At 35.1% G+C, this 25,622-nt stretch overlaps 4 protein-coding genes and 1 pseudogene across 4 annotated transcripts; all 5 read left to right on the top strand.

The window, feature by feature from the left end:
- Positions 1–291: 291 nt before the first annotated feature.
- Positions 292–1,792, top strand: LOC125823690 (serine carboxypeptidase-like 50). Its single transcript, XM_049503061.1, is given in 2 exon segments — positions 292–918; positions 920–1,792. Coding segments are annotated over 2 exon segments (1,374 nt in total). The 5' UTR covers positions 292–348; the 3' UTR covers positions 1,724–1,792.
- A 2,198-nt stretch (positions 1,793–3,990) lies between these two features.
- On the top strand, positions 3,991–5,719 carry LOC125826063 (F-box only protein 8-like; annotated as a pseudogene).
- A 1,246-nt stretch (positions 5,720–6,965) lies between these two features.
- On the top strand, positions 6,966–7,737 carry LOC125823772 (fasciclin-like arabinogalactan protein 12). The gene has a single exon (XM_049503158.1). The coding sequence runs from the start codon at positions 6,966–6,968 to the stop codon at positions 7,707–7,709; it is 744 nt and encodes a 247-aa protein (XP_049359115.1). The 3' UTR covers positions 7,710–7,737.
- Positions 7,738–9,371: 1,634 nt separating this feature from the next.
- Positions 9,372–10,188, top strand: LOC125823779 (fasciclin-like arabinogalactan protein 12). The gene has a single exon (XM_049503170.1). It carries the CDS (start codon positions 9,385–9,387, stop codon positions 10,102–10,104), a length of 720 nt encoding a protein of 239 aa, XP_049359127.1. The 5' UTR covers positions 9,372–9,384; the 3' UTR covers positions 10,105–10,188.
- A 2,590-nt stretch (positions 10,189–12,778) lies between these two features.
- On the top strand, positions 12,779–25,161 carry LOC125823642 (uncharacterized). The gene is made up of 11 exons (XM_049502997.1): positions 12,779–13,166; positions 16,449–16,760; positions 16,842–16,950; positions 17,040–17,133; positions 18,916–19,003; positions 19,097–19,180; positions 22,121–22,214; positions 22,295–22,382; positions 22,525–22,630; positions 22,721–22,813; positions 24,269–25,161. The coding sequence occupies exons 1-11, from the start codon at positions 12,975–12,977 to the stop codon at positions 24,662–24,664; spliced, it is 1,656 nt and encodes a 551-aa protein (XP_049358954.1). The 5' UTR covers positions 12,779–12,974; the 3' UTR covers positions 24,665–25,161.
- Positions 25,162–25,622: the final 461 nt, after the last annotated feature.

A 25,622-nucleotide genomic window follows, 5' to 3' on the forward strand; every position in this document is an offset into this window, starting at 1 on the left:
TAATTTACTTGAGGAAAAGGCTTTCAAATACTTAAAACATATACATATTTTAGAATTTTGCGCATAATATGAAATAAATCAAACAAGATGAATATGATTTAATCATCTTAATAAATATTCATTAACAAAGACTATAAGTTGATAATTTGAGTATCATAAAAGTGCTAAAATTTGTAGCAATATAAAATGTACCTAAGAAGGAATACTTTTCTCAAAAAAAAAGGTATATTTGCCTAGTACTTATGGACAAGTTGCACAACAATAAATTACTTGTAAAAAGATTTGATCTTTAGTACCTCTACTTTATCAGTGACAAAGGTCAATGCCCTTTGTTGAAGCTTTCCATCCATGGAGTCCAAACCAGAAAAACTTCACTTTTTTCTGCTCATTTTGTTATTCACCAGTCTCTATTCCTCATCAGCAGCAGCAGTAACTCTGCAATCTTCTTTTCCCAAAGAAGCCTTGCCAACAAAATCTGGGTACTTAACAGTTAACTCAACAACTGGTTCAGCCATTTTTTACACTTACTATGAAGCCCAGAAACCAAGAATGAATCTTTCTGAAACCCCAATTATCATTTGGCTTCAAGGTGGTCCTGGATGCTCTTCCATGCTTGGAAACTTTTATGAACTTGGCCCTTTTCGTGTTTCGTCTTCTGTGAGGCAAAACGTCGAACACCTTTCGCTCGAACCTAATCCTGGTTCTTGGAATCGTGTATTTGGGGTACTTTTTCTTGATAATCCTATTGGAACTGGATTTAGTATTGCTTCAAGTCCAGAAGAGATACCAAGAAACCAACATGATGTTGCTAAACATCTTTTTATTGCTACAAGGAAGTTTGTTGCATTAGATAAGTTATTTGAAAATCGACCAATTTATCTTACTGGTGAAAGTTATGCTGGAAAATATGTGCCTGGATTTGGGATACTATACACTGAAAAAGAATGAGGGTTTGCCTAAATCGCGACGGTTGAATTTAGCTGGGGTTGCTATTGGGAATGGACTGACAGATCCGGAAGCTCAAGTGGGCACTCATGCTGTAAATGCTTACTATTCTGGATTGATCAATGAGAAGCAAAAGACACAATTGGAGAAACTTCAAAAGGAAGCAATTAGACTTACGAAAAATGGCAATTGGAGCGAGGCAGCGAGTGCTAGATCAAGGGTGGTGAATACGTTGAGTAATATGACAGGGCTTGCAACTTTATATGATTTTAGAAAGCTAAAACCTTATGAAGATGAATTGGTGGCTAAATTTCTAAGCAATGTAGAGATTAAGAGGGCTTTAAATGCAAGAGAATCGATAGTTTACGATATATGCAGTGATTTAGTAGGCAAAGTGTTGCACGAGGACGTGATGAAAAGTGTGAGGTACATGGTGGAGTTCTTGGTTAAGAATACTAAGGTGTTGTTATACCAGGGGCAGTGTGATTTGAGAGATGGAGTGGTGTCAACTGAGGCATGGATGAAGAAGATGAAGTGGGAGGGAATTGGAAAGTTTTTGGAGGCGGAGCGGTATGTTTGGAGAGTGAATGACGAGCTCGCTGGATATATGCAGAAGTGGGAGAATTTGACCCATGTTGTGGTAATGAACGCAGGGCATCTTGTGCCTACCGACCAGGCAGTGAATTCTCAGGCGATGATCGAAGGTTGGGTATTGGAAAAGGGATTGTTCGCCACAAGGCTCAAGCAAAAGCCAAACCATATGGGTAAATCACTTTGAGTTCTTTGTGGCATGTGCTACTATTGTGTTAGTTGTACTATGACTTCCTAAAAAATTGAGTTTTATGTTGTTATATCATACCCTTACACGTTTGAAATGTCTTAAATAGAAATAAAAAGTAAAACTTTCTGATAAATGTTTGGAGTGCATTTCGCTATCAGTAATTTCTCTCGCTCCCCATGCTGATTCATCCTCGATATCTTCTTGTTTTCCGGGAATGAAAAACTAAAATGCTGCATCCTAACAATTCAGATGCACTGCAGTTACAGGTACTTGTTCCATAGGATAGATTTGATTTTAAGAAAAATAGTAAATGTGGAAGTTTGTGATATTAAATATGCCCCTGGTGAAGCTTTGTGATAAATGTCACCCAAAAGTCAACATAGAAAAGAAAAACAACTCATGATTCACCAAGTTAGCATGTTTTTTTGCTCAAGTGATTTACTGTTGCTTGTTTGCATATGAATCCAAATATCGATCTATATCTGTGAATCTGATCTCTCTAGAGGTTTATCTTTTTTGCCTTAATCAGGATATCAAACAATCTGAAGTACACATCTATAGAGTATGAATATTTGTCTATGTTGTTGGGACCCTTCAAAATCCCTGTCGCGCCCATGTCATCCAACATTATTTGTGTGGGTGTTGGATCCACACCGAATTTGGTTAACTTACCTTGGGTGCTTTAACTACATATATGACCAAGAAGTATGGATTGATTTGGGTATTTGATTGGCTTTTTTGGGTTATGTCATATGTATCGGTTGTATTAAGTGTGAGGAACATGTTTTGCTGTTAATGAGATATCTTGTGTGATGTAGTTTGACTCACCGGAATTTAAGAAATATGAGAAGAATTCCAAAACTACCCTTAAAATTAATGAATTTTTAAATAGAAGAATACATCTTTGTCGATTTTTTTGCCGGAAATATGACATTCTTTTTGGAATTGACTAAAAAAGGAAAGGGTATCACATAAATTGGATAGGGGGATTATTAGTCTTAGTTCAACAACATTTTAATTAATCAAATTATATACTTATATATTTCAAAGGGGAGTCTTAGAGCAACCATAAAGTTGTCTCTGTGTTAGGTTACGGGTTCGAGTCATGTAACCAATTATTGATGCTTGTATCAGGGTAGGTTGCCTTCCTCGGACCTGCGTGAAATGTAAGATGCTTCGTGCATGTCTCTACCCATTATATACTTATATATGTCATAATATGCATTTATCACCCGTATCTCTGTATTCACGCATGGATCCATAAACCCGAATCCTAGAATCTATGTGATGAAAAATCCGATCTCTAGATTTTCACCGAAGTCGAAGCAACATAGATATCTGTGAAACACTGATGATGTCTGAGAGATCTTTGAAGTTGAGCCAACCGAAGGGTTGGTACAAGATCTTGGAAGTGTCAAAGACAACATCTGTGGAGAGAGAAGTTCACGTTCCACTTTGAAGGAGGGTTTCCAGGTGGTGGAGAGAAGAGAGAAGCTAAGTTCATGTTCTTCTGATATTGTTTCTACTTGCTTTCTCATTTCTGTACTAGCTTGTTTGAGATAAGGGCGTATATCTGTGGTTTTGTTTGTTTTATTTGCTTTTTCCCTGTTTTAAACCTTGCTTCATGGAGTAATACTGCATCTAAGATGAGAGAAGACGTTGGCATGACAACTCGATCACATTGTGCATATATGGGGAGGCGAATTTTTTCTTTGTTTTGTAGTTCTACGTATCGAGTATCAGTAGATTTGAAGTATAACTGTTGGGGATCGATAAACAGGTCCATTTGTAACTGTACAGTGTGGAGCAGATAACTAATGTACTAGCATTACCAAATAGTTCTTCTAATACTGATTCTCTAGTTACTTTCTCATTTGTACACTCACTTGTTTGGGATAAAGGCGTAGTTAATTGAAATTGAATGATGTATACTGGTTCACATAATCAATTATACGCTAGAGTGAGGTGACAACTTAAATTTGGAGTATAATCCTTTTGTAGCTAGTGCATGATCATCAATGTGCTTCATTTAAGTAACAATGTGCTTAATCTTGTACCATCTTTGTCTAGCAAGACCAGCTGAATATTTAAAAATCATATAAAAATTTGATTGATTCCAATTGTGTCACATAAATTGAGATAACATATATTGAGCCCTCCCGTGCATAAATTGAGACAAATAAGGTAATATATATTGGGTTTGTGTTTGCACGGGTTTTGTATCTTCTTTATAAGAAAAAGACAAATCCTAGCATTTGAGAAAGATGGCACAAAACAAGAAGAAGTCGTCTGTATCCTCCAATCGGCATAGAAATTTAGCAAAGATACAGAAGAAGAAATCCATTGTAAATACAAGAAAAACTAATCATTTCAACCAAATTATTATTCAACCAAAAGTGAGTTCTGATTTCAGGGTGCTGTTACTTACTTAGAATTGACTTCAATTGTTATTCCCAATAACTTATTGGATTGTTGTTACGTATTATTTCATATTGTATTGCATTATATTGTATCTTGTACTATACTTTATTGTTTTAATGAATACAACGTTTGGATAGATTCTATACTACTCTATTATTAGTTATTACATAATGTCATGTCATGCATCAACAATAGAAAAATATGGAGGGTACACAAAATGAGAAGAAATAAAATATTAAGATAATAATGTGATTACACCAAATCAGTAGTTACACAATTGTTGGAACTACAATTGTTAAGTGGTATTCTTGCTTGAAAACTTGTTTTGAACTAACTCTAGTTGTTGTAGCTTTTTTTTTTTTAATACTTCTTCGTTTTGATATACTCCATGTATTCTACTTGTCCTATATAGGTCGTAGGAATTCACTTACCAGAGGAAGTATTGACGGACATCCTCAGCAGGTTACTTGTTTGGTCTCTTCTTAGGTTCAAATGTGTTTCAAAATTTTGGAACTCATTAATCAATGATACTTACTTTAGGATGAAACATTATATTCATTCCAGGAATGACCAAAATTCCCAAAAACTTCTTACTACCGAATCATTCTATAATGAGAATGATCTGTATAACTTCTCTACTTCTTCTTTATCGATGGTTCAAGTGGTTGAGGATCAACTAAAGCTTGACTGGCCTTCGAGCTGCAAACCAAAGAATGTCATAATACATTGCTCTTGTGATGGATTGGTTCTTATTCTTGTTTCTTCTAGAGGACTCTATAAATCTTCTGAAAGACTCTATGAGAAACTTTTGTTGTGGAACCCGTCCACAAGAGAATCAATACTACTTTCCCATCTAGAATTTCGAGGGGCATATTATGTATGTGGAATGGGATATGACACAACTAGTAAAGACTAAAAGATCCTTGCAATTAACCTGAATGCAGATGATAGTTCAATACTTCGATTGAACTTCTCTGTCTAAAAAATGGTTCCTGGAGAAGAATTGGTTATCCTACCCGCGTTCAGTGTGTTATGGGTTTGAGGATTGTGGTATGGATTATTTGGCATTTGTACATGGAGCATTTCATTGGCTTGGTAAGTTACACTTAGAATATTATATTACCGTTTCATTTAATATTTCAAATGAGATGTATGAAGAGGTACTGTTATTGGAGCAAATGTATGATCTATGCCCGTGCTACCACTTCATGACCATGGTGTTTCAGTATTGAGAGGAATGCTTTGCTTTTATTCTTCATATCATTATTGGGCGGAGGACAAGGACTGCATTTTTAAGTTGTGGGTAATGAAAGACTATGGTGTCAGGGAATCTTGGACTAACTTTATTAAACTACGAGATACTAATCTTTTTCATTCAATCAGACCAAACTATATGTTTGCGGATTGTGAAGTGTTACTACACTGCAAACGTCTCGGATGTATTTGATCTAAATTCACTACATCTAGAGGACCATTTCGCCGATTAAGCCCTCAATGTTCATGTGTTACCATAAGCAAGGAATTGTTTATGCAGAGAGCTTCATCTCACCTAAATCACTTACGATCATGTAATTCAACTTCTCTTTCTAATGAATTTGTTTGGAACCGAGGCGTAGTTGTAATGTCTTACTGTTAGAGTGACAAACTTGTGAGTATTTCCACCTTTAACTGCTAAATTTTGGTTGTGCTATCTTGTCATGCAGTGATATTGCAAAAATCATAACCAACTAATTGATATATAATCTTTGTTATATTGCATTTACATTATCATTAGCTGTACCAATATATTTTTGATTGTGACCAATGATGTTGCAACTAAATTAGCCATCTTGTCCCACCATTTGTATCAATTATGATTAGCAATTGAGTACATGTTCCAACTAGAAAGATTCTTGTTGAGGATTGCACCCTGCAGAAATCACAATAGAGAAATTAACCAACAATGACTATTGAATGAGCCTCGATCAGATTCAACTCCTAGATATAGATTTGTCTTTGTTAGAAAGTGTTTTACTAATATGGAACTTCCCATGCAAATTCTGATTTAGTCGAGTTCCAATACGAATACCAGATCAGGTGGGAAACCATTTTAAAAAATTACAATAGAGAATGGGATTCACAACTTCAAAGAAAAAACTTACCTCACTTTTTCCCATCTTGTTTACCTTCCATCATAAGCAAATAAAAGCTGCTATAACATCATCAAAATCTTATTAATCCACTTGCTCACCTTACATGTAACCTTTCACCAAACATCACCTTCATTTTACTTTCATCCCAATACCCCACTACCTTTATTCCATCCTTTTCTCTCTTTTTTTGTTTTGATGCCTTCAGTGTTTTGGCTCAGTTTGCGCGCATCCACTAAATACATGTTACCTCCTACCATCACAAGTATTTTGGGTAACTCTGACTACCAAGACCACAAATGAAAAAAAAATTACCTAGTATTTTTTTTGTCTCCGGTAAGATTCACTACAACAAAAACAACTTTTAGCGGCAATAAATAGACACATTAATAAAGAGTGTTAAAGTCTTTATCGGCATAAGTTAAGTGTCATTAGATCCAATGTCACTAAAGGCTTTAGGGACATATACAAAGAGTGCTAATTGCCGCTAAAAATACATATTTAGCGGCAATTGATCTATTGTTGTTAATTAATTGCGGCTAAAGATGATTTTTTTATGTAGTGATTTAAACTTGAGAACCGTGCACTTCATTGACCACTAAGTCACGCCCTCATTGTATAAGTAGTGCAATTTTCTTTTGCCACAACCAGAGCTATTTCAACTTAAGCTTAAACCAAAAAGAAGAAATATGAAGCACAACTTAGTGTCAACCTTTCTCTTTTTGTTTCTCCACTGCATTGGCATTTTGGCTCAAGGTCCATCTCCATCTCCAACTCCACCACCAGCTCGAGCTACGGCTCCTGCTCCGGGACCACCTGGCCCAACTAACGTAACGAAAACCCTAGAAAAGGCAGGACAATGTTCGACATTTATTCGTTTGTTACAAACAACTCAAGAGATCAGCCAAATAACATCATTACTCAACAACTCCAACAGCATCACTATCTTTGTACCACCAGATAATGCATTTTTGAGCATGAAAGCAGGTACTTTGAACTCTTTTAATGATCAACAGAAATCAGAACTGATCAAATTCCATGTTCTCCCTCAATACTTCTCACTTTCACAGTTTCAAACTGCTAGCAACCCAGTGCAAACACAAGCCGGTGGGACTAGCAACCACGAATTCCCTATCAATATAACAACAAATGGAACTTCAGTGAATATAACAACTGGAATTGTCAATGCAAGTATCTCGAATACGATTTACATTGATAGTCAACTAGCTATTTATCAAGTGGACAAAGTACTTCTACCATTGCAATTCTTTGTCCCTCCAGCACCAACACCAGCTCCTTCACCACCTAAGCCTAAAAAGAATGATGATTCGTCGGATTCTGACTCTGTTTCCTCTGTTTCTTCTGGTGTAATCAACTCCCCTCGCGAACTTCTCTTCTTCTTGGCTGTGTTTTGTTTTGTATATGTGAGCTAATATGTTGAAGTTTTGCTATTGTTATGCATGCATTGTCGTTATTCCATTCAATTGTAATTTTTGTTTGGTTTAGTACGTAAGCCAAAAATTATTATCCTAAAACATTAGTATATAATCTATTACCATTAATGCATGGACAAGTTTTGAGCTTATTTTCAAATGGTGAAAGTTAGCACCCTAAACTATACGAAAGGTGTCATATTTAGTTCGTTTAAAAAAGTATGACTCAACGAGGGGGACACGTGGCATTCACCATGTGTTAAGCTTCCAACAATGAAAACAAAGGCAAATCTAGTCCATTTTAGGAATTGCAAGGACACATTTGACCCCTAATATTAACGGATGATAAATTTGGACCATTTCATATAGATCACGGGTAAATTTGACCCTTTTCCCGCTTGCAAATAGTTCATGTATAAGATGGATATTAGGCATTGTGCGTACCTACCTGTGCAGTGTTATATTTATCATGCATTTGAATTGTAAAACACATACCTAATAACCAAAAAAGCAATTGTCTAATGGATTACAAGTTGTAATCTTACATTAATCTCATTAGTTGTACCAATAATTTGTTAATTGTGAGTTTGTGACTGTTGAAATTACATCTTAATTAGCCCTCCTGTCCCACCATAACCATAAATAATGATTTAAGATTGCATTTGCATATTTTTCCCCATAGGATCCTTAGTATCTGACAAAAATGGCAGCCCGATACACGTAAGTATTTCATGTTCACATAGGATCCGAAGAAGAGTCACACCCAACCAAAGGGGGATAAGGTTGATTCCCATGACCTATAAGCTATGTTGCTAAGACTCACCAAAAATGTTCTCGAACTTGTGTTTTATCCTCCTAAAAATGTATTTGTTTTAATTAATTTTGACTTGATTCAGAATATGAGGATCAGATTAACTAATTTTGTGAGTTCAGGCGTAGGAATCTCTAATTATTATTTTTTGAAATAAAATCTAAAATATTTGCAAACTACATAACAAGTACTATAAGCCAAATTAACACTAATATTTAAAAAGTACTTGAAAAAGTTATGATAAAAGAAAGAATCATTTTTTATTACCCAAACAGTAACTAGGACATATAAATTTAAAAAATGAACTACTATGTTAGAAGGATCTGACACACATTCGATTTTTATACAATTCGAGCATCATAGCTTCTAATCACACCGGAATAACTTTACCGTTGCTCCGATGCTCTTGGCCCTCAAGATCTAACAAAAACTCACCTCCATTATTCCCAGCATTATAACAAACTTACCCAAATACTTTTTAAATATAAATTAAAACAAATGGATTACTATTTTTGAAGTCTGAGCATCATAGCTTATAATCACACAGGAATAACTTTACCGTTGCTCTGACACTCCCGTCCCACAGAAACTCACCTCCATTATTCCCAGCTGTTTTTCCTCCCATCAGAAGCAAACTAGCAGCTGCTCTGAGCTTATCAAAACCTATGATGTTCCTTCTCACCTTAAATTATACTCTTTCACCTAACTTTACACTCAATTTTCTTCCATCAAAATTCCCCACAAACCTTTTTCTTTCATTGTTTTCAAAACAAGAAATCTATCCTCTCAACATATAAATAACACATTATACAACTCTTCCTCCACAACATCTAACAAATTGAACCAAAAAAAAAGAAAAAAATAATGAAACACATTTTCTTGATCTTGTTCTTTTTTTTCTTGAAATGCATTGGCATTTTGGCACAAGCTCCAGCTCCGGCTCCAGGTCCACCACCTCCATTAAACGTGACAAAGATCCTCGAAAAAGCAGGCCAATGCTCAACGTTCATCCGTCTACTACAAAACACACAACAACTCAATGAAATCACCTCACAACTCAACAATTCCAACAATGGGATCACAATGTTTGTGCCAACAGATAATGCATTCTTAAACATGAAAGCAGGCACGTTGAACTCGTTTACAGATCAACAAAAAGCTGAACTTATCCAATTCCATATCCTTCCTACATACTATTCACTCACTCAATTCCAAACTGCTAGCAACCCTTTAAGAACACAAGCTGGAGGAACAACCGATAGAGAGTTTCCGATTAATATAACAACAATAGGAAGTTCAGTAAACATTACAACAGGAATTGTGAATGCAAGTATTTCAAATACAATATATACTGATAACCAATTGGCTATATATCAAGTAGACAATGTCCTTCTTCCTTTACAATTCTTTGTTCCTCCAGCACCAGCACCAGCACCAACACCTATAACGCGGAAAAAGAAAGCAGGATCCTCTGATTCTTCATCAAAACAAGATGCTTCCTCTGCTACTTCTCTGTTTCAAGGAATGTACAAAGGGGGGATTTTCCTTTTCTTGTTTTCTACTGCATTTTTTTCGAGTTTATAAATATGATCATGTTAGTATTTGTGTGCATGTATGCTTGTGATTCTTTACCTATATTTCATTGGAAATGAATTTTGAGTGTTATATTTTTTTTTTTCAAGAATTGATCTTGGTTATTAGTTTGGTATTTGTATTCAAGAGGTATATAACAAAAAAGTTATAGTGGATTATATTTTATCGAGTCTGAATAAAGATCAAAGATCTTGAGCGACCAAATCCTATAAGGGCAAACCATAAGGATATGTTGGATCTATAAGGAAATTGTATGTTTGTTGTGGAGTTAGGGGCACAAAAAGTTTATATGAATTTCTTTCGTTGGAAAATTAACGTTATATACTTTTTATATATTCATGTTAGATAGTAGATATTAAATTTTCTTGACTTCTTTATACATTTAATTTTTTTTTAATTGGAAATTCTTTTAGTAATACCAATGGTGAGTCAAAAAGTGATAATTTAAGGGAAGAGAAAATTCAACATCAATTCCACTTGTAGTTGTCCACTCTATTTTTTGTGAAAAATAGACATATTATGTATATTTCTTATCATGTTTGTAGAATCTTTTATTAGTTTTATGAAAAATAGACATATTATGTAATTCTTATCATGTTTGTAGAATCTTTATTGTTTTATTGTGCAACCTCCACCAAAGAATATTAAAGGAACCACAGTCCACATATATATAGGCCCCCTTGTTTTCCTACTTTATATTTCCGCAGTTCCGTCTCAATTTATGTGATACTTTTCATTTTTTGAGAGTTAAACTGTTTACGTTTGATCGGAAATTTGTGTGTAGAATCTTCAATTATTTTAAAATGAAATTTATATATTTGTAATCTACGTAAAAAGTATTATAAATCATAATAATTGACAATTCAAAATAATTAAAAAATATATGAAAATTTTACGGTCAAAGATAGACTTGTTTGAATCTCGAAATCGAAAAAGTACCACATAAATTGAGATGGATGAAGTATTATTTTTATTTATGCCCTTTTCTCATTCCGTTTGTTTTTATACAAAAAAATAAATAAATAAATTATCTGACTTCCTTCCCATGTGAGATATTTTGTCAAGTACATATAATAAAAATTATATGAGTTTAAATGGAACGATATAAACATTGAGAATTTCTATAACCTAACTTCAACTTGTTTGAAATTTAGACTTGATAATAGTTATTTAAAATAACTATAGCCTAACTTCACATCTAAAACCCCAACTTTGGTTCCAAAATTATTCACAAGTATGTTTGGATGGGCTAAAGCTCATCTTATTCACAAATATCGAGCAAGCATCACTTTGGTACAAATTGTTCACTAGTTTGAATGAGCAAAACTTGTACGTATTGTTCAATTATTCATATAACTTATGAATTATAATTAATATAAAGTACATAAATCGCATACATTTTAGAGCTAATTACATCTTATTCCGAATTTTTTCTCAATTAATTCTGGATTTTTCATTGTTCTCGGATACATTTCTTAGCTGTCCGATACATTGCAAATGATATTTTACTTAATGGAATGTATTCGAGAGGGGATTTTTATATTTTTTAAAAAATAATAGAGAATTTTAGAAATTATGATATCTTAAGTTGTGTATTTATGTAATTTTTTTCTTATCATGATAATAAAAATTATAATTATAAATCATAAATTATAAGTCCATTCAAACAATCAGCTTCGTAGAAATAATTGAATGGTGAAAGTAAAATAGAGATATCTAAAGAAGAAGATACCGTTGCTTTTATCAACGACATCATTGTTGCTTTTATCTTTCTTTGTTTTTGGATGATTTGATATTTTGACATATAATTGAGGGGAACAAAAGAAGATATCGTTTGGATATGAATTTTTTTTAAATAAAATAAAATATTACTCCTATTTGATTATGTATTGAAATAATTTTTTATTAATTTGATAAGATAAGTTTTCAAATTTGTAAAATAGTTGTCATTCATATAATTCTATTCTTTTCTTAAAAGTGAAATACATGTTCAAACTTAATAATTATTTCTTTTGAAATATAACTTAATTAATTTCTAAACCACTAATGAGAAGAGCTTGGAGATGAAAGTTCTGTTGTAGAAGACACAGAGTACATAATTATTCGATCTTAAGAGGTATAAAAGTATAGGATTAATACAGGCTAACAACGAAAATCTCATTTTATGTAACGACTGATTTGGTGTGATCGCATCATTATTTTACTTATTATTTAATAATCATACTTTATCATTTACCTTATCTTTTTATAATAACTTTATCTCATACAATACTCTCTCTTTTTTCCTCCAAATTTGTCCTTTAAATTGCTAACATGTGACATTATACAATAACATAAATTAAAACGATACAATTCAATTAAACAATATAATACATTATGAAACAATATGTTACAACTATCCCAACAAAGTGTTAAGAGAAGCGAGACAATATTTTATTACCTTACTAACCTTCGACCCTAATTCAAAGGCCAATATTAAACCCAATCTCTTAAAAAGGGACACAAATGAAAGTTTGTTAATTTTGTTTGCAAACTCCCAAAAGGCTAAAATCCCAAATTAGACATAAACATAAACCTTAATCCAACTAAATCTCAAACTCTCAGAAATAAGAAGTTTAAAAAAAACTGAAAAGCAAAAAGGAATTGCAGCAGCAGAAGGAGAAGAAGAAGAAGAAGCAGAAGAAAAAGAAGAAGAAGAAATAGGTGAAAAAAAAGTCAATATCACCCTTCCCAAAACACTTGATCTAGAAGCAATTGACACCCAAGAAGATTCATAAATCAATTGTTTAAATGATCTCATAAACCCCATATGTTGAATTCTTGATAGGAACAGATTTTATTTTTTTTTGATTTGGTGAAGAATGATGAATTCTGGGATTAGTAATAATTCGATGTCGTCTTCATCGGCACCGGGGAACAACAACAGTAACAACGCACAATCACCTGGTTTGAAGACGTATTTCAAAACCCCAGAAGGAAGATACAAGCTTCAGTATGAGAAGACTCACCCTGTTGGGCTTCTTCATTATGCTCATGGAAAGACTGTAACTCAGGTATTATAAAGATTAGCTCGTAAGATTTCGTGGGTTCTTGTCTTTTTCCTTCTTAATTGTGTTTATTGGTGTTAATTTCAACTTTAGTGGTTTGTAAGATGTTCAAAATTGGATTTTTGAGCTGAGTTTTAGAAGGGGTTTGGCTAATATGGGTTAATTTCAAATATTTAGAATGAGTTCGAGGATTAGGGTAGAAGGTTAGTTAGTAGTTGTTCCCTTTTCCCAGAGTCAACTATTTGTCGTTTCTTTTTCCTTATTTTTAGATTTTTACCACTACTTGTTGTTTTGCCTTGATATCTTCATTATGTTCATGGAGAGATTGTAAAACAGGTATAACGATTAGCTCTTAAGCTTTGATGAGTTGCTTGTCTTTTTCATTCTTAATTGTGTTTATTGATGTTAATTTCAACTTTAGCGGTTTGTAAGATGTTCAAAATTGGATTTTTGAGCTGAGTTTTCGAAGGGGTTTGGCTGATATGGGTTAATTTCAAACATTTAGTGTGAGCTCATCTGCCTCACATTTTTACCCAATCTGGGAAGCGGCAACATCTGTTGATGAATGGTTATACAATGGTAGTCCTTATGAATCAATTGTTCAACACTTCTTACTTGGCATAGACATAGCTTGTTACATGAGTCGTGAGTGGGAGCTTAGTTATGCGACCTTAAGGCTGCAGTTGATTTACTTAGCACGTGTATTGTATTTGTGGATGTAGCATGTTAGGGGTGGAGAAGCGGATCAATGGAGGTTCGCGCCATCACACCACCCATTTCCCAAAAGAGAAAAAAGATGGAAAAAAAGTTGCTTTAGGTTTACTAGGCACCTATATTTGTGCCTGTAGCGGGTTATCCAGTGGATCAGTCGAGGCTAATACCCTGGCATAGCCCTTTAGAAAATGGGTTAATTTCAATTTCAAGATATGTTTTTTGGGGGGTGTTAGAATATGAATAGGTTTATACAATCCTATTAGAATAGAAATAGGTTTATACAATCCTATAAGAATAGGAATAGGTTTATACAATCCTATTAGAATAGGAATAGGAATAGAAATAGAAATAGGAATACTAAATAGTATCCTACTTGGTTAAGGATTGTATTCTAGGGTCTATAAATAGGGTCTCAATGTAATAATGTAGACACAACAACAATTCAATAATATTCTTTTCCTATATTTCTCACATGGTATCAGAGCCTCTACGATCTTGGTAGAAAATCTAAGAGCTTACGCTGCCGGCGGGCGGCTATTACTAATATATGTTGCCCGTCTGGCCAACGATTATGTTAGCCGTCACCGTGTATCTTTCCGATGACTATTTTCTCATATCTAATTTGTGTAGCACCGTGCCATCATTCCGGTGACTACTTTCTTATATCTAATTTGTGTAGCACCGTGTCATCATTCCGGTGACTACTTTTTCATATTTAATTTGTGTAGCACCGTACCAGTGACTATTTTTTCATATTTAATTTGTGTAGCACCATGCCATCCTTCTGGTGACTACCTTTTTTTTGCATATCTTATTTGTGTAGCACCGTGCATCTTTTCGGACTACTTTTCATATTTAATTTGTGTAGTACCGTGGATTTTTTCGAACTATTTTCTCATATCTGAGTTGCATAGCATCATGTGTCTTTTCAGTGACTCCTCAGATTTGATTTGCATAGTTCCATTCGTCTTTCCGGTGACTCCTCAAATCTGATTTGCGTAGGGTTGTGCCATCATTCCAACCCTACCCGTATAATTTTTCTTTTTTAGCAGGGTCGTGCCATCATTCCGACCCTACTCATATTATTTCTCTTTTTCAATAGGGTTGTTCCATCAATTCGAACTATCCTATATTTTTTCTATTTTCTAGTTGGGTTGTAACATCATTCTGACCCTACCCATATAATTTTATTTCTTAGATTGTGACTACTTTTAGCCATCAAATCTAATACTCCGGCATATGAGCATGTTCTGGCCAGTTTTTTCGGTGACTTGTTTAATATCGACTGTCTATTGATTCCAACATGAACCATGTACTTTATACTAGATTTTGAGCACTTACAATGTTCGCTGCATTGTGAAGAAGTCTATATGGAGCAACCACCTAATGTTGTTGCTCAGGGGGAGTTTAGTAGCCTTGTATGCTGATTACGTAAGTCACTCTATGGTCTGAAACAATCTTTGCAAGCTTGGTTTGGGAAGTTCCAACATTGTAATTTTATCACTCTGTGTTTTATCGGCATTATGCATCAAATTCAGTATTTCATGAGAAGATCAAGCACATTGAAATTTATTGTCAATTTTGTGAAGTCGAGTGATCAACTCGCAGATGTCTTACCAAGCCCCTCATCGGTCCTCGTGTTAATTACATTTGTAACAAGCTAGGTACATGAATTGTATGCACTAGCTTGAGGGGGAGTGTTAGAATATGAATAGGTTTATACAATCCTATTAGAATAGAAATAGGTTTATACAATCCTATAAGAATAGGAATAGGTTTATACAATCCTATTAGAATAGGAATAGGAATAGAAATAGAAATAGGAATACTAAATAGTATCCTACTTGGTTAAGGATTGTATTCTAGGGTCTATAAATAGGGTCTCAATGTAATAATGTAGACACAACAACAATTCAATAATATTCTTTTCCTATATTTCTCACAGGGGGTTTATTGATGTTAATTTCAACTTTAGCGGTTTGTAAGATGCTCAAAATTGGATTTTAGAGCCAAGTCTTAGAAGGGGTTTAGCTAATATGGGTTAATATCAGACAGTTACTGTGAGTTCATCTGCCCTACCAAGGCTGGGGTAGGTTTACTTGGCACCTGTATTGTATTTTTGGATGTAACATGTTAGGGTGGAGTAGTGGATCAATGGAGGTTCGTGCCCCTACACCATCCTTTTCCTAAAAACCAGAAAAAAGAGGTCACTTTAAGTTTACTTGGAACCTGTATTTGTGGGTGTAGCAGGTTACCTAGAGGATCAGTCAAGGCTCATTCCCCAACATAGCCTTTTCATATATAAGGAAGGTTAATTTTCAGTTCAAGGTAGTTTTTGTGGGGTATTGTTGTTTTCATTCTGCCAAAATTTCAAGATTTTTGCCACTTAGTTGTGCTGGGAACTTCTGAGCAATTAATTTTTACAGTTAATTGGTTTAATTCTTTTGTGTCTTTTCACCCCAAATTGAGAATTCAATATCTGACTTTTCGGCCCAAATCTAGAATCCATTGGTCTTTTTATTCCAAACTAAGAGTCCATTATTGAGATAATACTAAAATAATTTTGATTTTCAGGTCACCCTTGCTCATCTCAAGGATAAACCGGCGCATGCGCAGCCCCAATCATCATCAAGTTTTGGAGTGAGCAGTGGTGTTAGGTCAGCTGCAGCAAGGTTCTTAGGTGGAAATGGTAGTAAAACACTTAGTTTTGTTGGAGGAAATGGTGGAGGTAAGTCTGTTGGTGGCCTGAGTGGTAGGGTTGGATCATTCGGGGTGTCAAGTTCAAGTAATTCTGTTGGTAATTCAAATTTTGATGGCAAAGGAACCTATTTAGTGTTCAATGTTGGTGATGCAATTTTTATCAGTGATTTGAATTCTCGAGATAAGGTAAAGCTCATCAACATATTTCGCTCTCTGAGATGGTAGATTTGATGATATGGATTATGATAGATTTACTGTCCAATATAGGACCCTATAAAGTCTATACATTTCAGCAATTCAAACCCCGTTTGCCATGCATTTGATCCAGATGCAAAGGAAGGACATGACTTGCTCATTGGGTTAAATTCTGGAGATGGTAAATTTCGTTACATCAGTCTATGTGACATATGATTTACCGCTTCCAGTAGGTTCCTTTTTTCAATCTGTCTGTTTTGACACTTGCAGTTTATTCAGTATCTTTACGGCAACAACTACAAGATGTTGGGAAGAAGCTTATTGGGGCACAGCATTACAACAAGGATGGAGTTGTCAACAACAGGCAAGACTCTCAAATAAAATCGTCATTGTTATTATCTTAAATGCTTTCTTGTTGTTATCTTGTCTTTGGGGAATAATGTTTATACACCTAGGCTTCCTTGACATCTTTTGTAGTTGACTTTGAAATAGATGAATATTTAGTCAGGCATGCGTCATATATGCTTTTTGAGGGTCAGTATACCTTGTTAGTTCCCTAAATTTTCCCTTGTAGTAGATAGCTTTCAATTTTGATAAAGGTGGAATCTTATGTTCTTTTTAACTAATCTTGCTGACTCTATATAAAAAGAAGCCTCATTTGCTGATTGGCATAATACCGTCATTGAATTAAGTGCCACTGACCTGGTTATTTCCCATTTTATGGGGGTCAGAAATTACATATTTAATTGATAATCATAGTTGTATCATCCAGAAAATATGCTGCTTTTGCAGTACCTTTATTAAATGGCATTTATGATTACGAAATGTTCTCTACGGCACTCCATCTCATGTTTCAAAATAACATTTTAAGAAAACAATCAATAATCTTAAACGAAAATCCCATTAGCTTATTAATGTATGTCTTGTTAATTATCGGTCTATCTCTTCTGGACTATCTAAATACTTTGACACCTCCCATGTTCAGACTTGCCCCTCCCCGGAGTTGAGGGAGGACAAGTAGATTAGTGTATGAAGTATGAGGATGAAAACAAAAATATGATTAGAGTTTTTTCAGGACCCTCACAAGTAATCAAGAAGTTGACGTTGAAAAGAAAGGTTTATTTTTGAACAAAAAAGTCTCTATATAAGCAAGGACATTAAGGAGATGCAAAGATACCCCAAAACAGTGGAGGAGAAAAAAAGAAGAGGGTTAAGATATTTGTTACCTTTCTCAAAAAAAAAAAAAAAGAGAAAAAAGAAGAGGGGTAAGATCTTGAAGGCACCATCTTTTAGACAGAGGAAATCTGGAACAAACAAAAATCTTTAGCTCCTTTCATCTCTTCTTTAAAAGAGAAAGTTAAAACTAGATAACCCTTCGGGGTGGCCCAGTGGTTTGGGCTTGGGACTTCCATGTTGGAGGTCTCAAATTCGAAACCCCTTGCCAGCGGTCGAGCTCGTCGCACCGGGCTTGCCTAGTGTGGGTTACCTCTCCTATGTGGTTTGCGAGCTATTGCATAGGAGCGGGGGTTTTACCCTGTGCGCACCCAAAGGGTAGCGGCTGCGGGTTTCCCTTGTCATAAAAAAAAGAAGAAGTTAAAACTAGATAAGAAATTGTTAAATATTTTATAGTTCTGTACGAGTAGTTCAAAAATGTTGTTAGTTCATGCTGGTTAGCTGGGACGACTTATGGTGATAATTTGGTGACATTGGAAAGAATGCTATATTATATAAATACTTGTATTCCACACATGTCCTTTGTTGTGTGTCCTCCGTCAAGGGGTTTTTCAGAATATGTTTTATCTTCTTGACACAGTAGACTCCACCACTTAAATCCTCTACCAGGAACATGACTTTGGTCAATCTCACTTTGCCCCTTTGATGACTCAAACCCCCAACCTTATGATTAGAGGAGACTCTTTACCACTAGGCTACCCCTCCCTATTCAGAAGATCTATAATTCATTTTAAGTGTTCATTGTGTTCATCACTTGTTGAATATTTCAAATTCAATTTCATGCAATATCTGGCCATGCTAGTATTTTAAGTGTGATTGTTACACAAAAAACAAAGAGGTGTTTTTGATAACCTGAAAAAAAAAAGAGTGATTTATTTGCCAATTTAACAATTTCCTTTTCATTCAACACCAGTCGTTGTACTAGTATCGCATGGGTGCCTAACAGTGATGGGGCTTTTGTTGTTGCTCATGCGGATGGAAATTTTTATGTCTACGATAAGGTAAATATTGAATCTAAATGGTGTGTTACTAATAGCCAATTCTCATGTTTCCAACTTCAGTTAGACCAATGTGCACCTTTTGTTGTTTCTCAGAGCAAAGACGGTTCTGCTGATCCTTCATTTCCAATCATCAAAGATCAAACTCAATTTTCTGTTTCCCATGCACGCTATAGTAAGGTACTCATGCTTATGGATGTAGTACTTTTCTGCAGATTTAATATTTCGCCAGAGATATGTATACTGAGAAATAAGGCAACAATAGTCTCTTGTTTTCTCCAATCATTTGCCAATTTTGTTTATCTTTTGAGATCAGTCACACCTAATTCTCAAAGTATTTGGTGGTCGGCTGTATGGATCTGTGCATCAATTTCATGGTGTTTAGGTTCATTTAATTTCAATACTAAATAATTTGACTCGTAAAGCATATTGGAGGTTCTCTGAACCTTACACTTAACCCTATACCAATATACAAGTCTCTTACCTGAACAAAAGAATAAAAAGACTCATGACAGACGTTAGACATTTTATTTTATTTTTAAATTGGTAACTTGACAGACGGTAGACTTGATGCAAGTATAAAGCAATAATGAAGCCTTAAATCTCAACTAGTTGCTATAGCCTACATGTACTATTTATTTCCATTTCATCATTTTTAGCTAAATAAGCATTGATTTGGATAGGTTGTAGGTAATACTAAGATAACTTCCATTCATAAATTTTACATCACCTTGTTCCTCTTTCATCACCTTAGATCATCATATTGCCCCACCTATGCTGGTGTCTATGATGTTCAATATAGGATATGATTACCCTTCGGGGTGGCCCGGTGGTTTGGGCTTGGGACTTCTATGTTGGAGGTCTCAAGTTCGAAATCCCTTGCCAGCAAAAGCAAGGGGTTTGCCTTCTGGGTCGAGCTCGTCGCACCGGGCTTGCCTAGTGCGGGTTACCTCTCCTATGTGGTTTGCGAGCTATTGCATAGGAACGGAGGTTTCACCCTGTGCGCACCCAAAGGGTAGCGGTTGCGGGTTCCCCTTTCATCAAAAAAAATAAATATATAGGATATGACTAAACCATTTCAAGTGATCTCTCAGTTTACCCTTTATTGTATGTTCCTTGCACCCTGTCAGTCCGATATGATCATTTCTTACTCTGTATAAAAAAGTATCTTGTGCAATCAGATAAAATCTGTATTTACATTATATATCTAATGGATGTCATGTTTTACTCTCTTTTTTTGATAAGTATATACTTTACTAATACTTTATTGATTTTCTTTATGTTCTTTTCAAATCATTTAAATTAGAATAATTATCAGAAAACACACACATGTTCCTTCTGTTTGATTAATATGATGGGAGAAGGGCATATATTTCTTTAATTGTTACTTCTTGATATGTGGGGGTGTACTTCTAATGAGTGTAGTTATATGTTGTACATTAGTTCTTTTATCATTAGAGAAATGAAGCATGGTTCAAATCAACCATGTTCTGCAATTGTAAATGTTGTCGGTGTGCTTAAAAATACGCTCTTTTGAGGTATTGTCTATGTTGAAGGTCAGATGGGTGAACGGGAGAATTGAGATGCAATTAGCCCTTATGCGGCTCTTTTTCCACATGATTTAAACAAACTTTGTTGTTTGCTCCTTTGGAAGTTATCTTTCTCTGTTAGTTGTGTTAATTTGAGAGGGTCATGTTGTATGCGTACAACTATATTAGACTGGATCATGGTATGCTGTTCAAAATTTTCCAACAAAGTTGAAAATGTAGACATGGAAAATCCAGAAGAGAGTCAAAGTTAAGGTAAAGCTGATGTATCTATTTGTTCAAACAGTGGATTCTTCTGCATAAGAGTAATGGATGTACTCGTTCTGCAATTGCATTTTTCGCAGTAAGCTGTTGCAGTGCAAAATGCTTCATAGTTATCATGTTTCTTTGACATGTCATTGGAGCAAAACGATTCAGCATATATTCCTGTGAAATTATATTTTAGATAGTGGAGGAAACAAGGTAAGTTATTGCACTTGATTGTATAGTTTTTAGCTTAACTGGTTGAAGTTTGATTTGGCCGAGTTTAAAATCCCCTTTTAGAACTGCAAAGCAGTGCATAAAGCCAGCGAATTTGGCATTGGTCCTGATATTTTTATGATGAATCCATTATTAAAAGCCTCATTCTCAAGGCATAGGCACAATGCTAGTGACTAGACCTTTCTAACTCCTCACTAATAGCTTCATTAATCTTTCGAGCCTATTCTAAGCAAAGATATTCTTTTATTTGATGGGGTTTAGATTTGTATCTCACGTACTTCAAAATGGACAATTATCCATTTTTCTTAAATTGATTCTCTTATGGAGCCTCTTCTTCTTTTTTGATCCAAATCTATTATTTTCAACTGTGACATCTGTCTTTTTTCCTCTCTTCCTCCTTTGGCCCTGTATTACTACCTCTATATGCTAAGTGGCACATTGAGACAATATATGGATTGTTGCCATCTGGGAAGAATAAAACAAGAATAAGTGAAACACACAGGTATAAACATATTAAGGTAGCCCAATTTTTCAAGCATTAGCGTTCGGTTAAATTGCCATTATCTTGTCAAATCACCACCAACAAATCGGTTCTGCAAAATTCTCTCTCTGGAAACCAGAAAGCTTAGTCCTTGTCAGCCATTGCTGTGGTGTTTCAAAGGTGCAGCAATTCTCCTATTCACCACCTTATTTCAAGGATATAGTGGAGAACTAACCAGATGGAGTTTATTCCTTCCACAAACTATTTTATTGTCTAATTTTCCTGATATACCTTTTTTCTCCAATCACTGTATCTAGGCACTTATCTTTCTTGGTAATAGAAGCCCCACCTCCTCTCCCTTGTATACTTTTTGTGGCTGGCTATTTTTAGACAAATAATTTTCAACAAGTTGTGATTATTTGAAATAATATAATCCTTGTTTTTAAATATCGTCTTATATGTTAATCTGACATGTTTTTTCCATTTAGCAAAAAACAAAATGTGGTATCCTGTTTCATCTTTTTATAAACAAAAAATGAACCTTTTCGCCATATATGCTACAAGCTGATTCTGTTCATTTTTTATAGTTCTTTCTGTATTTTCCTTGTGCAGAATCCTATAGCTAGATGGCATATTTGTCAAGGTTCAATCAATAGCATTGCTATCTCAAATGATGGGGCATATATTGCAACTGTAGGGAGAGATGGTATTTTCTTCATCTGATGACTACTTTTGGATCGTTTTCTTTTGTCCTTTTGATTGTTAATAATGGCTAATTAAATGCAGGTTATCTGAGAGTGTTTGACTATAAAAATGAACAGCTTATATGCGGTGGGAAAAGCTACTATGGTGCTCTATTGTGTTGTGCATGGAGGTGAGTGTGTGGTGTTTTAGGTACAAGATATGTCTGTGTATTGAATTTGCTTTTGCCTTCAAATTTGAACTTAGGACCCCCCCCTCCCTTAAAAGAAAATAAAAACTCCTTGTTGTCTTACTGAGAGTGAATAAACTGACAGTATGGATGGGAAGTACATTTTAACTGGTGGAGAAGATGACCTAGTTCAAGTTTGGAGCATGGAAGAAAGGAAAGTAGTTGCATGGGGTGAGGGACACAATTCTTGGGTGAGTTTGTAGCTGATAAATAAGAATGACATATCTTTTCTTCTCTATGGAATTCAAGTCTGCCTTACTGTCTTGACTCTTGTCTGATAGGTAAGCGGAGTGGCATTTGATTCATATTGGTCAGCACCAAATTCAGATGCCACGGATGAAAATGTTGTCTACCGATTTGGTTCTGTTGGTCAGGTATTGTTTAAATGAAGCATATGGCTGCATGAATCACTACTAAAACTAGATTCATGTCTCAAGATGAACATTTCATCTAAGTTAAATTTAATTTTGTATCTTGCTAACTTGCTCAATGAAGGAACAGAAATCAAAATCAAAATTGATCTTCTTGTTTCCCTCTTAAGTCTGAACTGAACAGAACTTTACCTATCCCTCTGATCAGGCTTTTGTATCTATTATATTTCATTTTCTGGTCCTTAGTGGGAATTTTTGCACGTTCAAGATTGTCAGTCCTTTTACCTTTAGATTACTCCTGTTCAGATGTACCAAGTGATTATGTTTTTTGTTTGTGATGAAGTCTAAACATTCTGCATCCAATGCATTTCATTTGTGATAGGTTGTTTTTCTGCGACTTGCTTCCTCAAATCTCTCCATCTATATTCATAGCTATCGCTATATTTTTAGTCACTTTTGAATTGATGTTAGGGGATGTCTGATAAAACTCATATCTGAGGACTGAATTTTGTACCAAGGCGAATAATTTAATTCCCTGAATTGAAGTACTGAAAATTTAAGTTAGTCCGTCTAAAATATGAGTATGAAATTTAATCCTCTCCTTGAATAGATGGTAATGGAACTGGTTGATTTTTAAATGTCTTAACATATCTTTTTTCAATCTTGTGTGCATCTTAAAGAATATTCTGTGAATATCTTTTTGTAATTGTAATTTGTTATTGTGAAAAGGTCCAAACTTACCCTGTACTATCTGAAATTGCTCAATTTTTCCTTCCGTTACACTTTTGGTCCATTCATACCCTTGTCGTTAACAAATTGTGTCATATTTCCCTTGCCATTAAAAATGCTCCAGCGTGAAATGGGTGGACTCGCATATCCAAATTCTTGAAGAAAAAAAGGTTCAAATTTGCCATTTAATTTTTGGCTATGGTCTAAAATTACTCAGAGTTTGGAGCTCCGCAAAAATGAGATATCCTCTCAACAGCGTAGTAATGTTAGACCGAAAGTTTCACTAAGTATATTTATAAAAAATATATTTTAAAATCTGTTTTCACTCATGTCATGAAATTGGTATTTCGTAGCTGGTAGTGTATTTGCGCTGAGCTTCACAGCGAGTCTGCTAAGCTGATGATTTTCTCTTCTTTAGTATGCTTATCCGATACTTCTGTTATGGGCGAACATAAGGTCTGCTTGATTTGCATCACTCTGTTTCGGTGGTTAAGATGAAGCAAAATGAAAATGTAGTTCCAAATTATTTTTAATGTAGGTGAGAAACAGTCGAGAGTGATGATGGTGTTTTGAGTCGTACCTTTCATAGTTTCATGTGCATAGAATTTGCGAAGTCACTTATAATTTCATGATAAGATACTATTGTTAATAGCTCTACGGTCAGTTGCAGGGTTTACCTACCTTATATCTCCTTGCTTGACTGTCTACAAACTTGACATGTCTTTGCAGGACACACAATTACTTCTATGGGATCTGGAAATGGATGAGATTGTAGTACCAATGCGCCGTCCTCCTGGTGGATCTCCAACTTTCAGCACCGGGAGTCAGTCATCACATTGGGATAATGCTTGCCCCGTGGGTACTTTGCAACCTGCTCCAAGTATGCGAGATATTCCAAAAATATCACCCCTGGTTACTCACCGTGTTCATACTGAACCGCTCTCTGGTTTAACATTCACTCATGAATCAGTGCTTACTGTCTGCCGGGAAGGGCACATTAAGATCTGGATGAGACCAGGCTTTGGTGAAAACCAATCAAGCAACTCAGATTCTTTATTGAGTACTAGTCTGAAGGAGAAGACATCGTTATCAGGGAAGACTCTTTCTTCGAGTTACAAGCAATGACATAACAATTATACAACGGGTTGCAAAGTAGAGGATGCAGTAAGTGGGGGTCCTTTTCGTACATACTACCATTCACTGCTCTTCAATTAGTTTGCTCATCTCTAATAAGCACATGATATGAGGTTGCGCGTGAGATTAACTGACCAAATTGTATAGCGAACAATGAAGATGCTGCTGGGAGCAAGACAAGGTTGGAAGAACAGTGTGTACCTAGCGTGTAAGTATGAAATGCTTAACAAAAATATTTAAGCTGATGGGCTGAAATAATCGGCATTGCCTTTGAGATTCGTAATTTCTAGTTCCCATCCTCCTAGAACTCTCCCAGCCCCTCCTTTTTCCCCCTTTTGTTCTTTTCTTTCCTTTTTTCTTCCTCTGTAGGCAATTTTTCATAGAAACTGCTGGTTGACATTTTTGCATTGGATTACCTCATGTTTTGCCCTGTCCAATATTTTGGCCGTGGCGTATGAGGCTGATAAAGCTTATTTAAGGCATTTTTTTCATGAATTTTTTCCTATGCAAGTTGTCCGGAAAGAGGATTCAATGATTATTCGTTTGCTGAACCAGAAGTTTAGTCCAGTGAAACTCGAATTGAGACTCGTATGAGGTTTTGAAATGTACCCTTTGACTGGCAAAAACATCGTGAATTCGATGAGAAATCTTTGTTGTATTGTTTTAGCGGCCATGTGATGATTCAAACTAGTAGTAGGCGTGGGAGCTGCATGGAGTGGTAGCAAACTTAGGTGGTAATGCAAGTGCGTAGTGAGCTTAGGAGCCCCTCAGGCATAACTTTTGTACAAGCAAGCAAAGAGCAACAGGACCCACAACTTTACCTCTACGTCGTAATATCTAACAAGTAGAGTTTTATTTCAATCATATAGAACACTAACACATAAAAAAGGACCAAAGAAGCTACCTATGTCGTAAGTCTTATTTCAATCATAGAATACTTACACAAAAA

Source organism: Solanum verrucosum, unplaced genomic scaffold (genome assembly GCF_900185275.1).
Source record: "Solanum verrucosum unplaced genomic scaffold, falcon-dt-bn FXZP01000125.1, whole genome shotgun sequence".
Taxonomy (NCBI): domain Eukaryota; kingdom Viridiplantae; phylum Streptophyta; class Magnoliopsida; order Solanales; family Solanaceae; genus Solanum; species Solanum verrucosum.

Coding starts and splice junctions, on each gene's coding strand:
- LOC125823772 (XM_049503158.1), top strand. CDS start 6,966: ATGAAGCACAACTTAGTGTCAACCTTTCTCTTTTTGTTTCTCCACTGC.
- LOC125823779 (XM_049503170.1), top strand. CDS start 9,385: ATGAAACACATTTTCTTGATCTTGTTCTTTTTTTTCTTGAAATGCATT.
- LOC125823642 (XM_049502997.1), top strand. CDS start 12,975: ATGATGAATTCTGGGATTAGTAATAATTCGATGTCGTCTTCATCGGCA. Junction 16,951..17,039: donor TGGGTTAAATTCTGGAGATG/GTAAATTTCGTT, acceptor TGACACTTGCAG/TTTATTCAGTATCTTTACGG. Junction 19,181..22,120: donor CCCATGCACGCTATAGTAAG/GTACTCATGCTT, acceptor TTCCTTGTGCAG/AATCCTATAGCTAGATGGCA.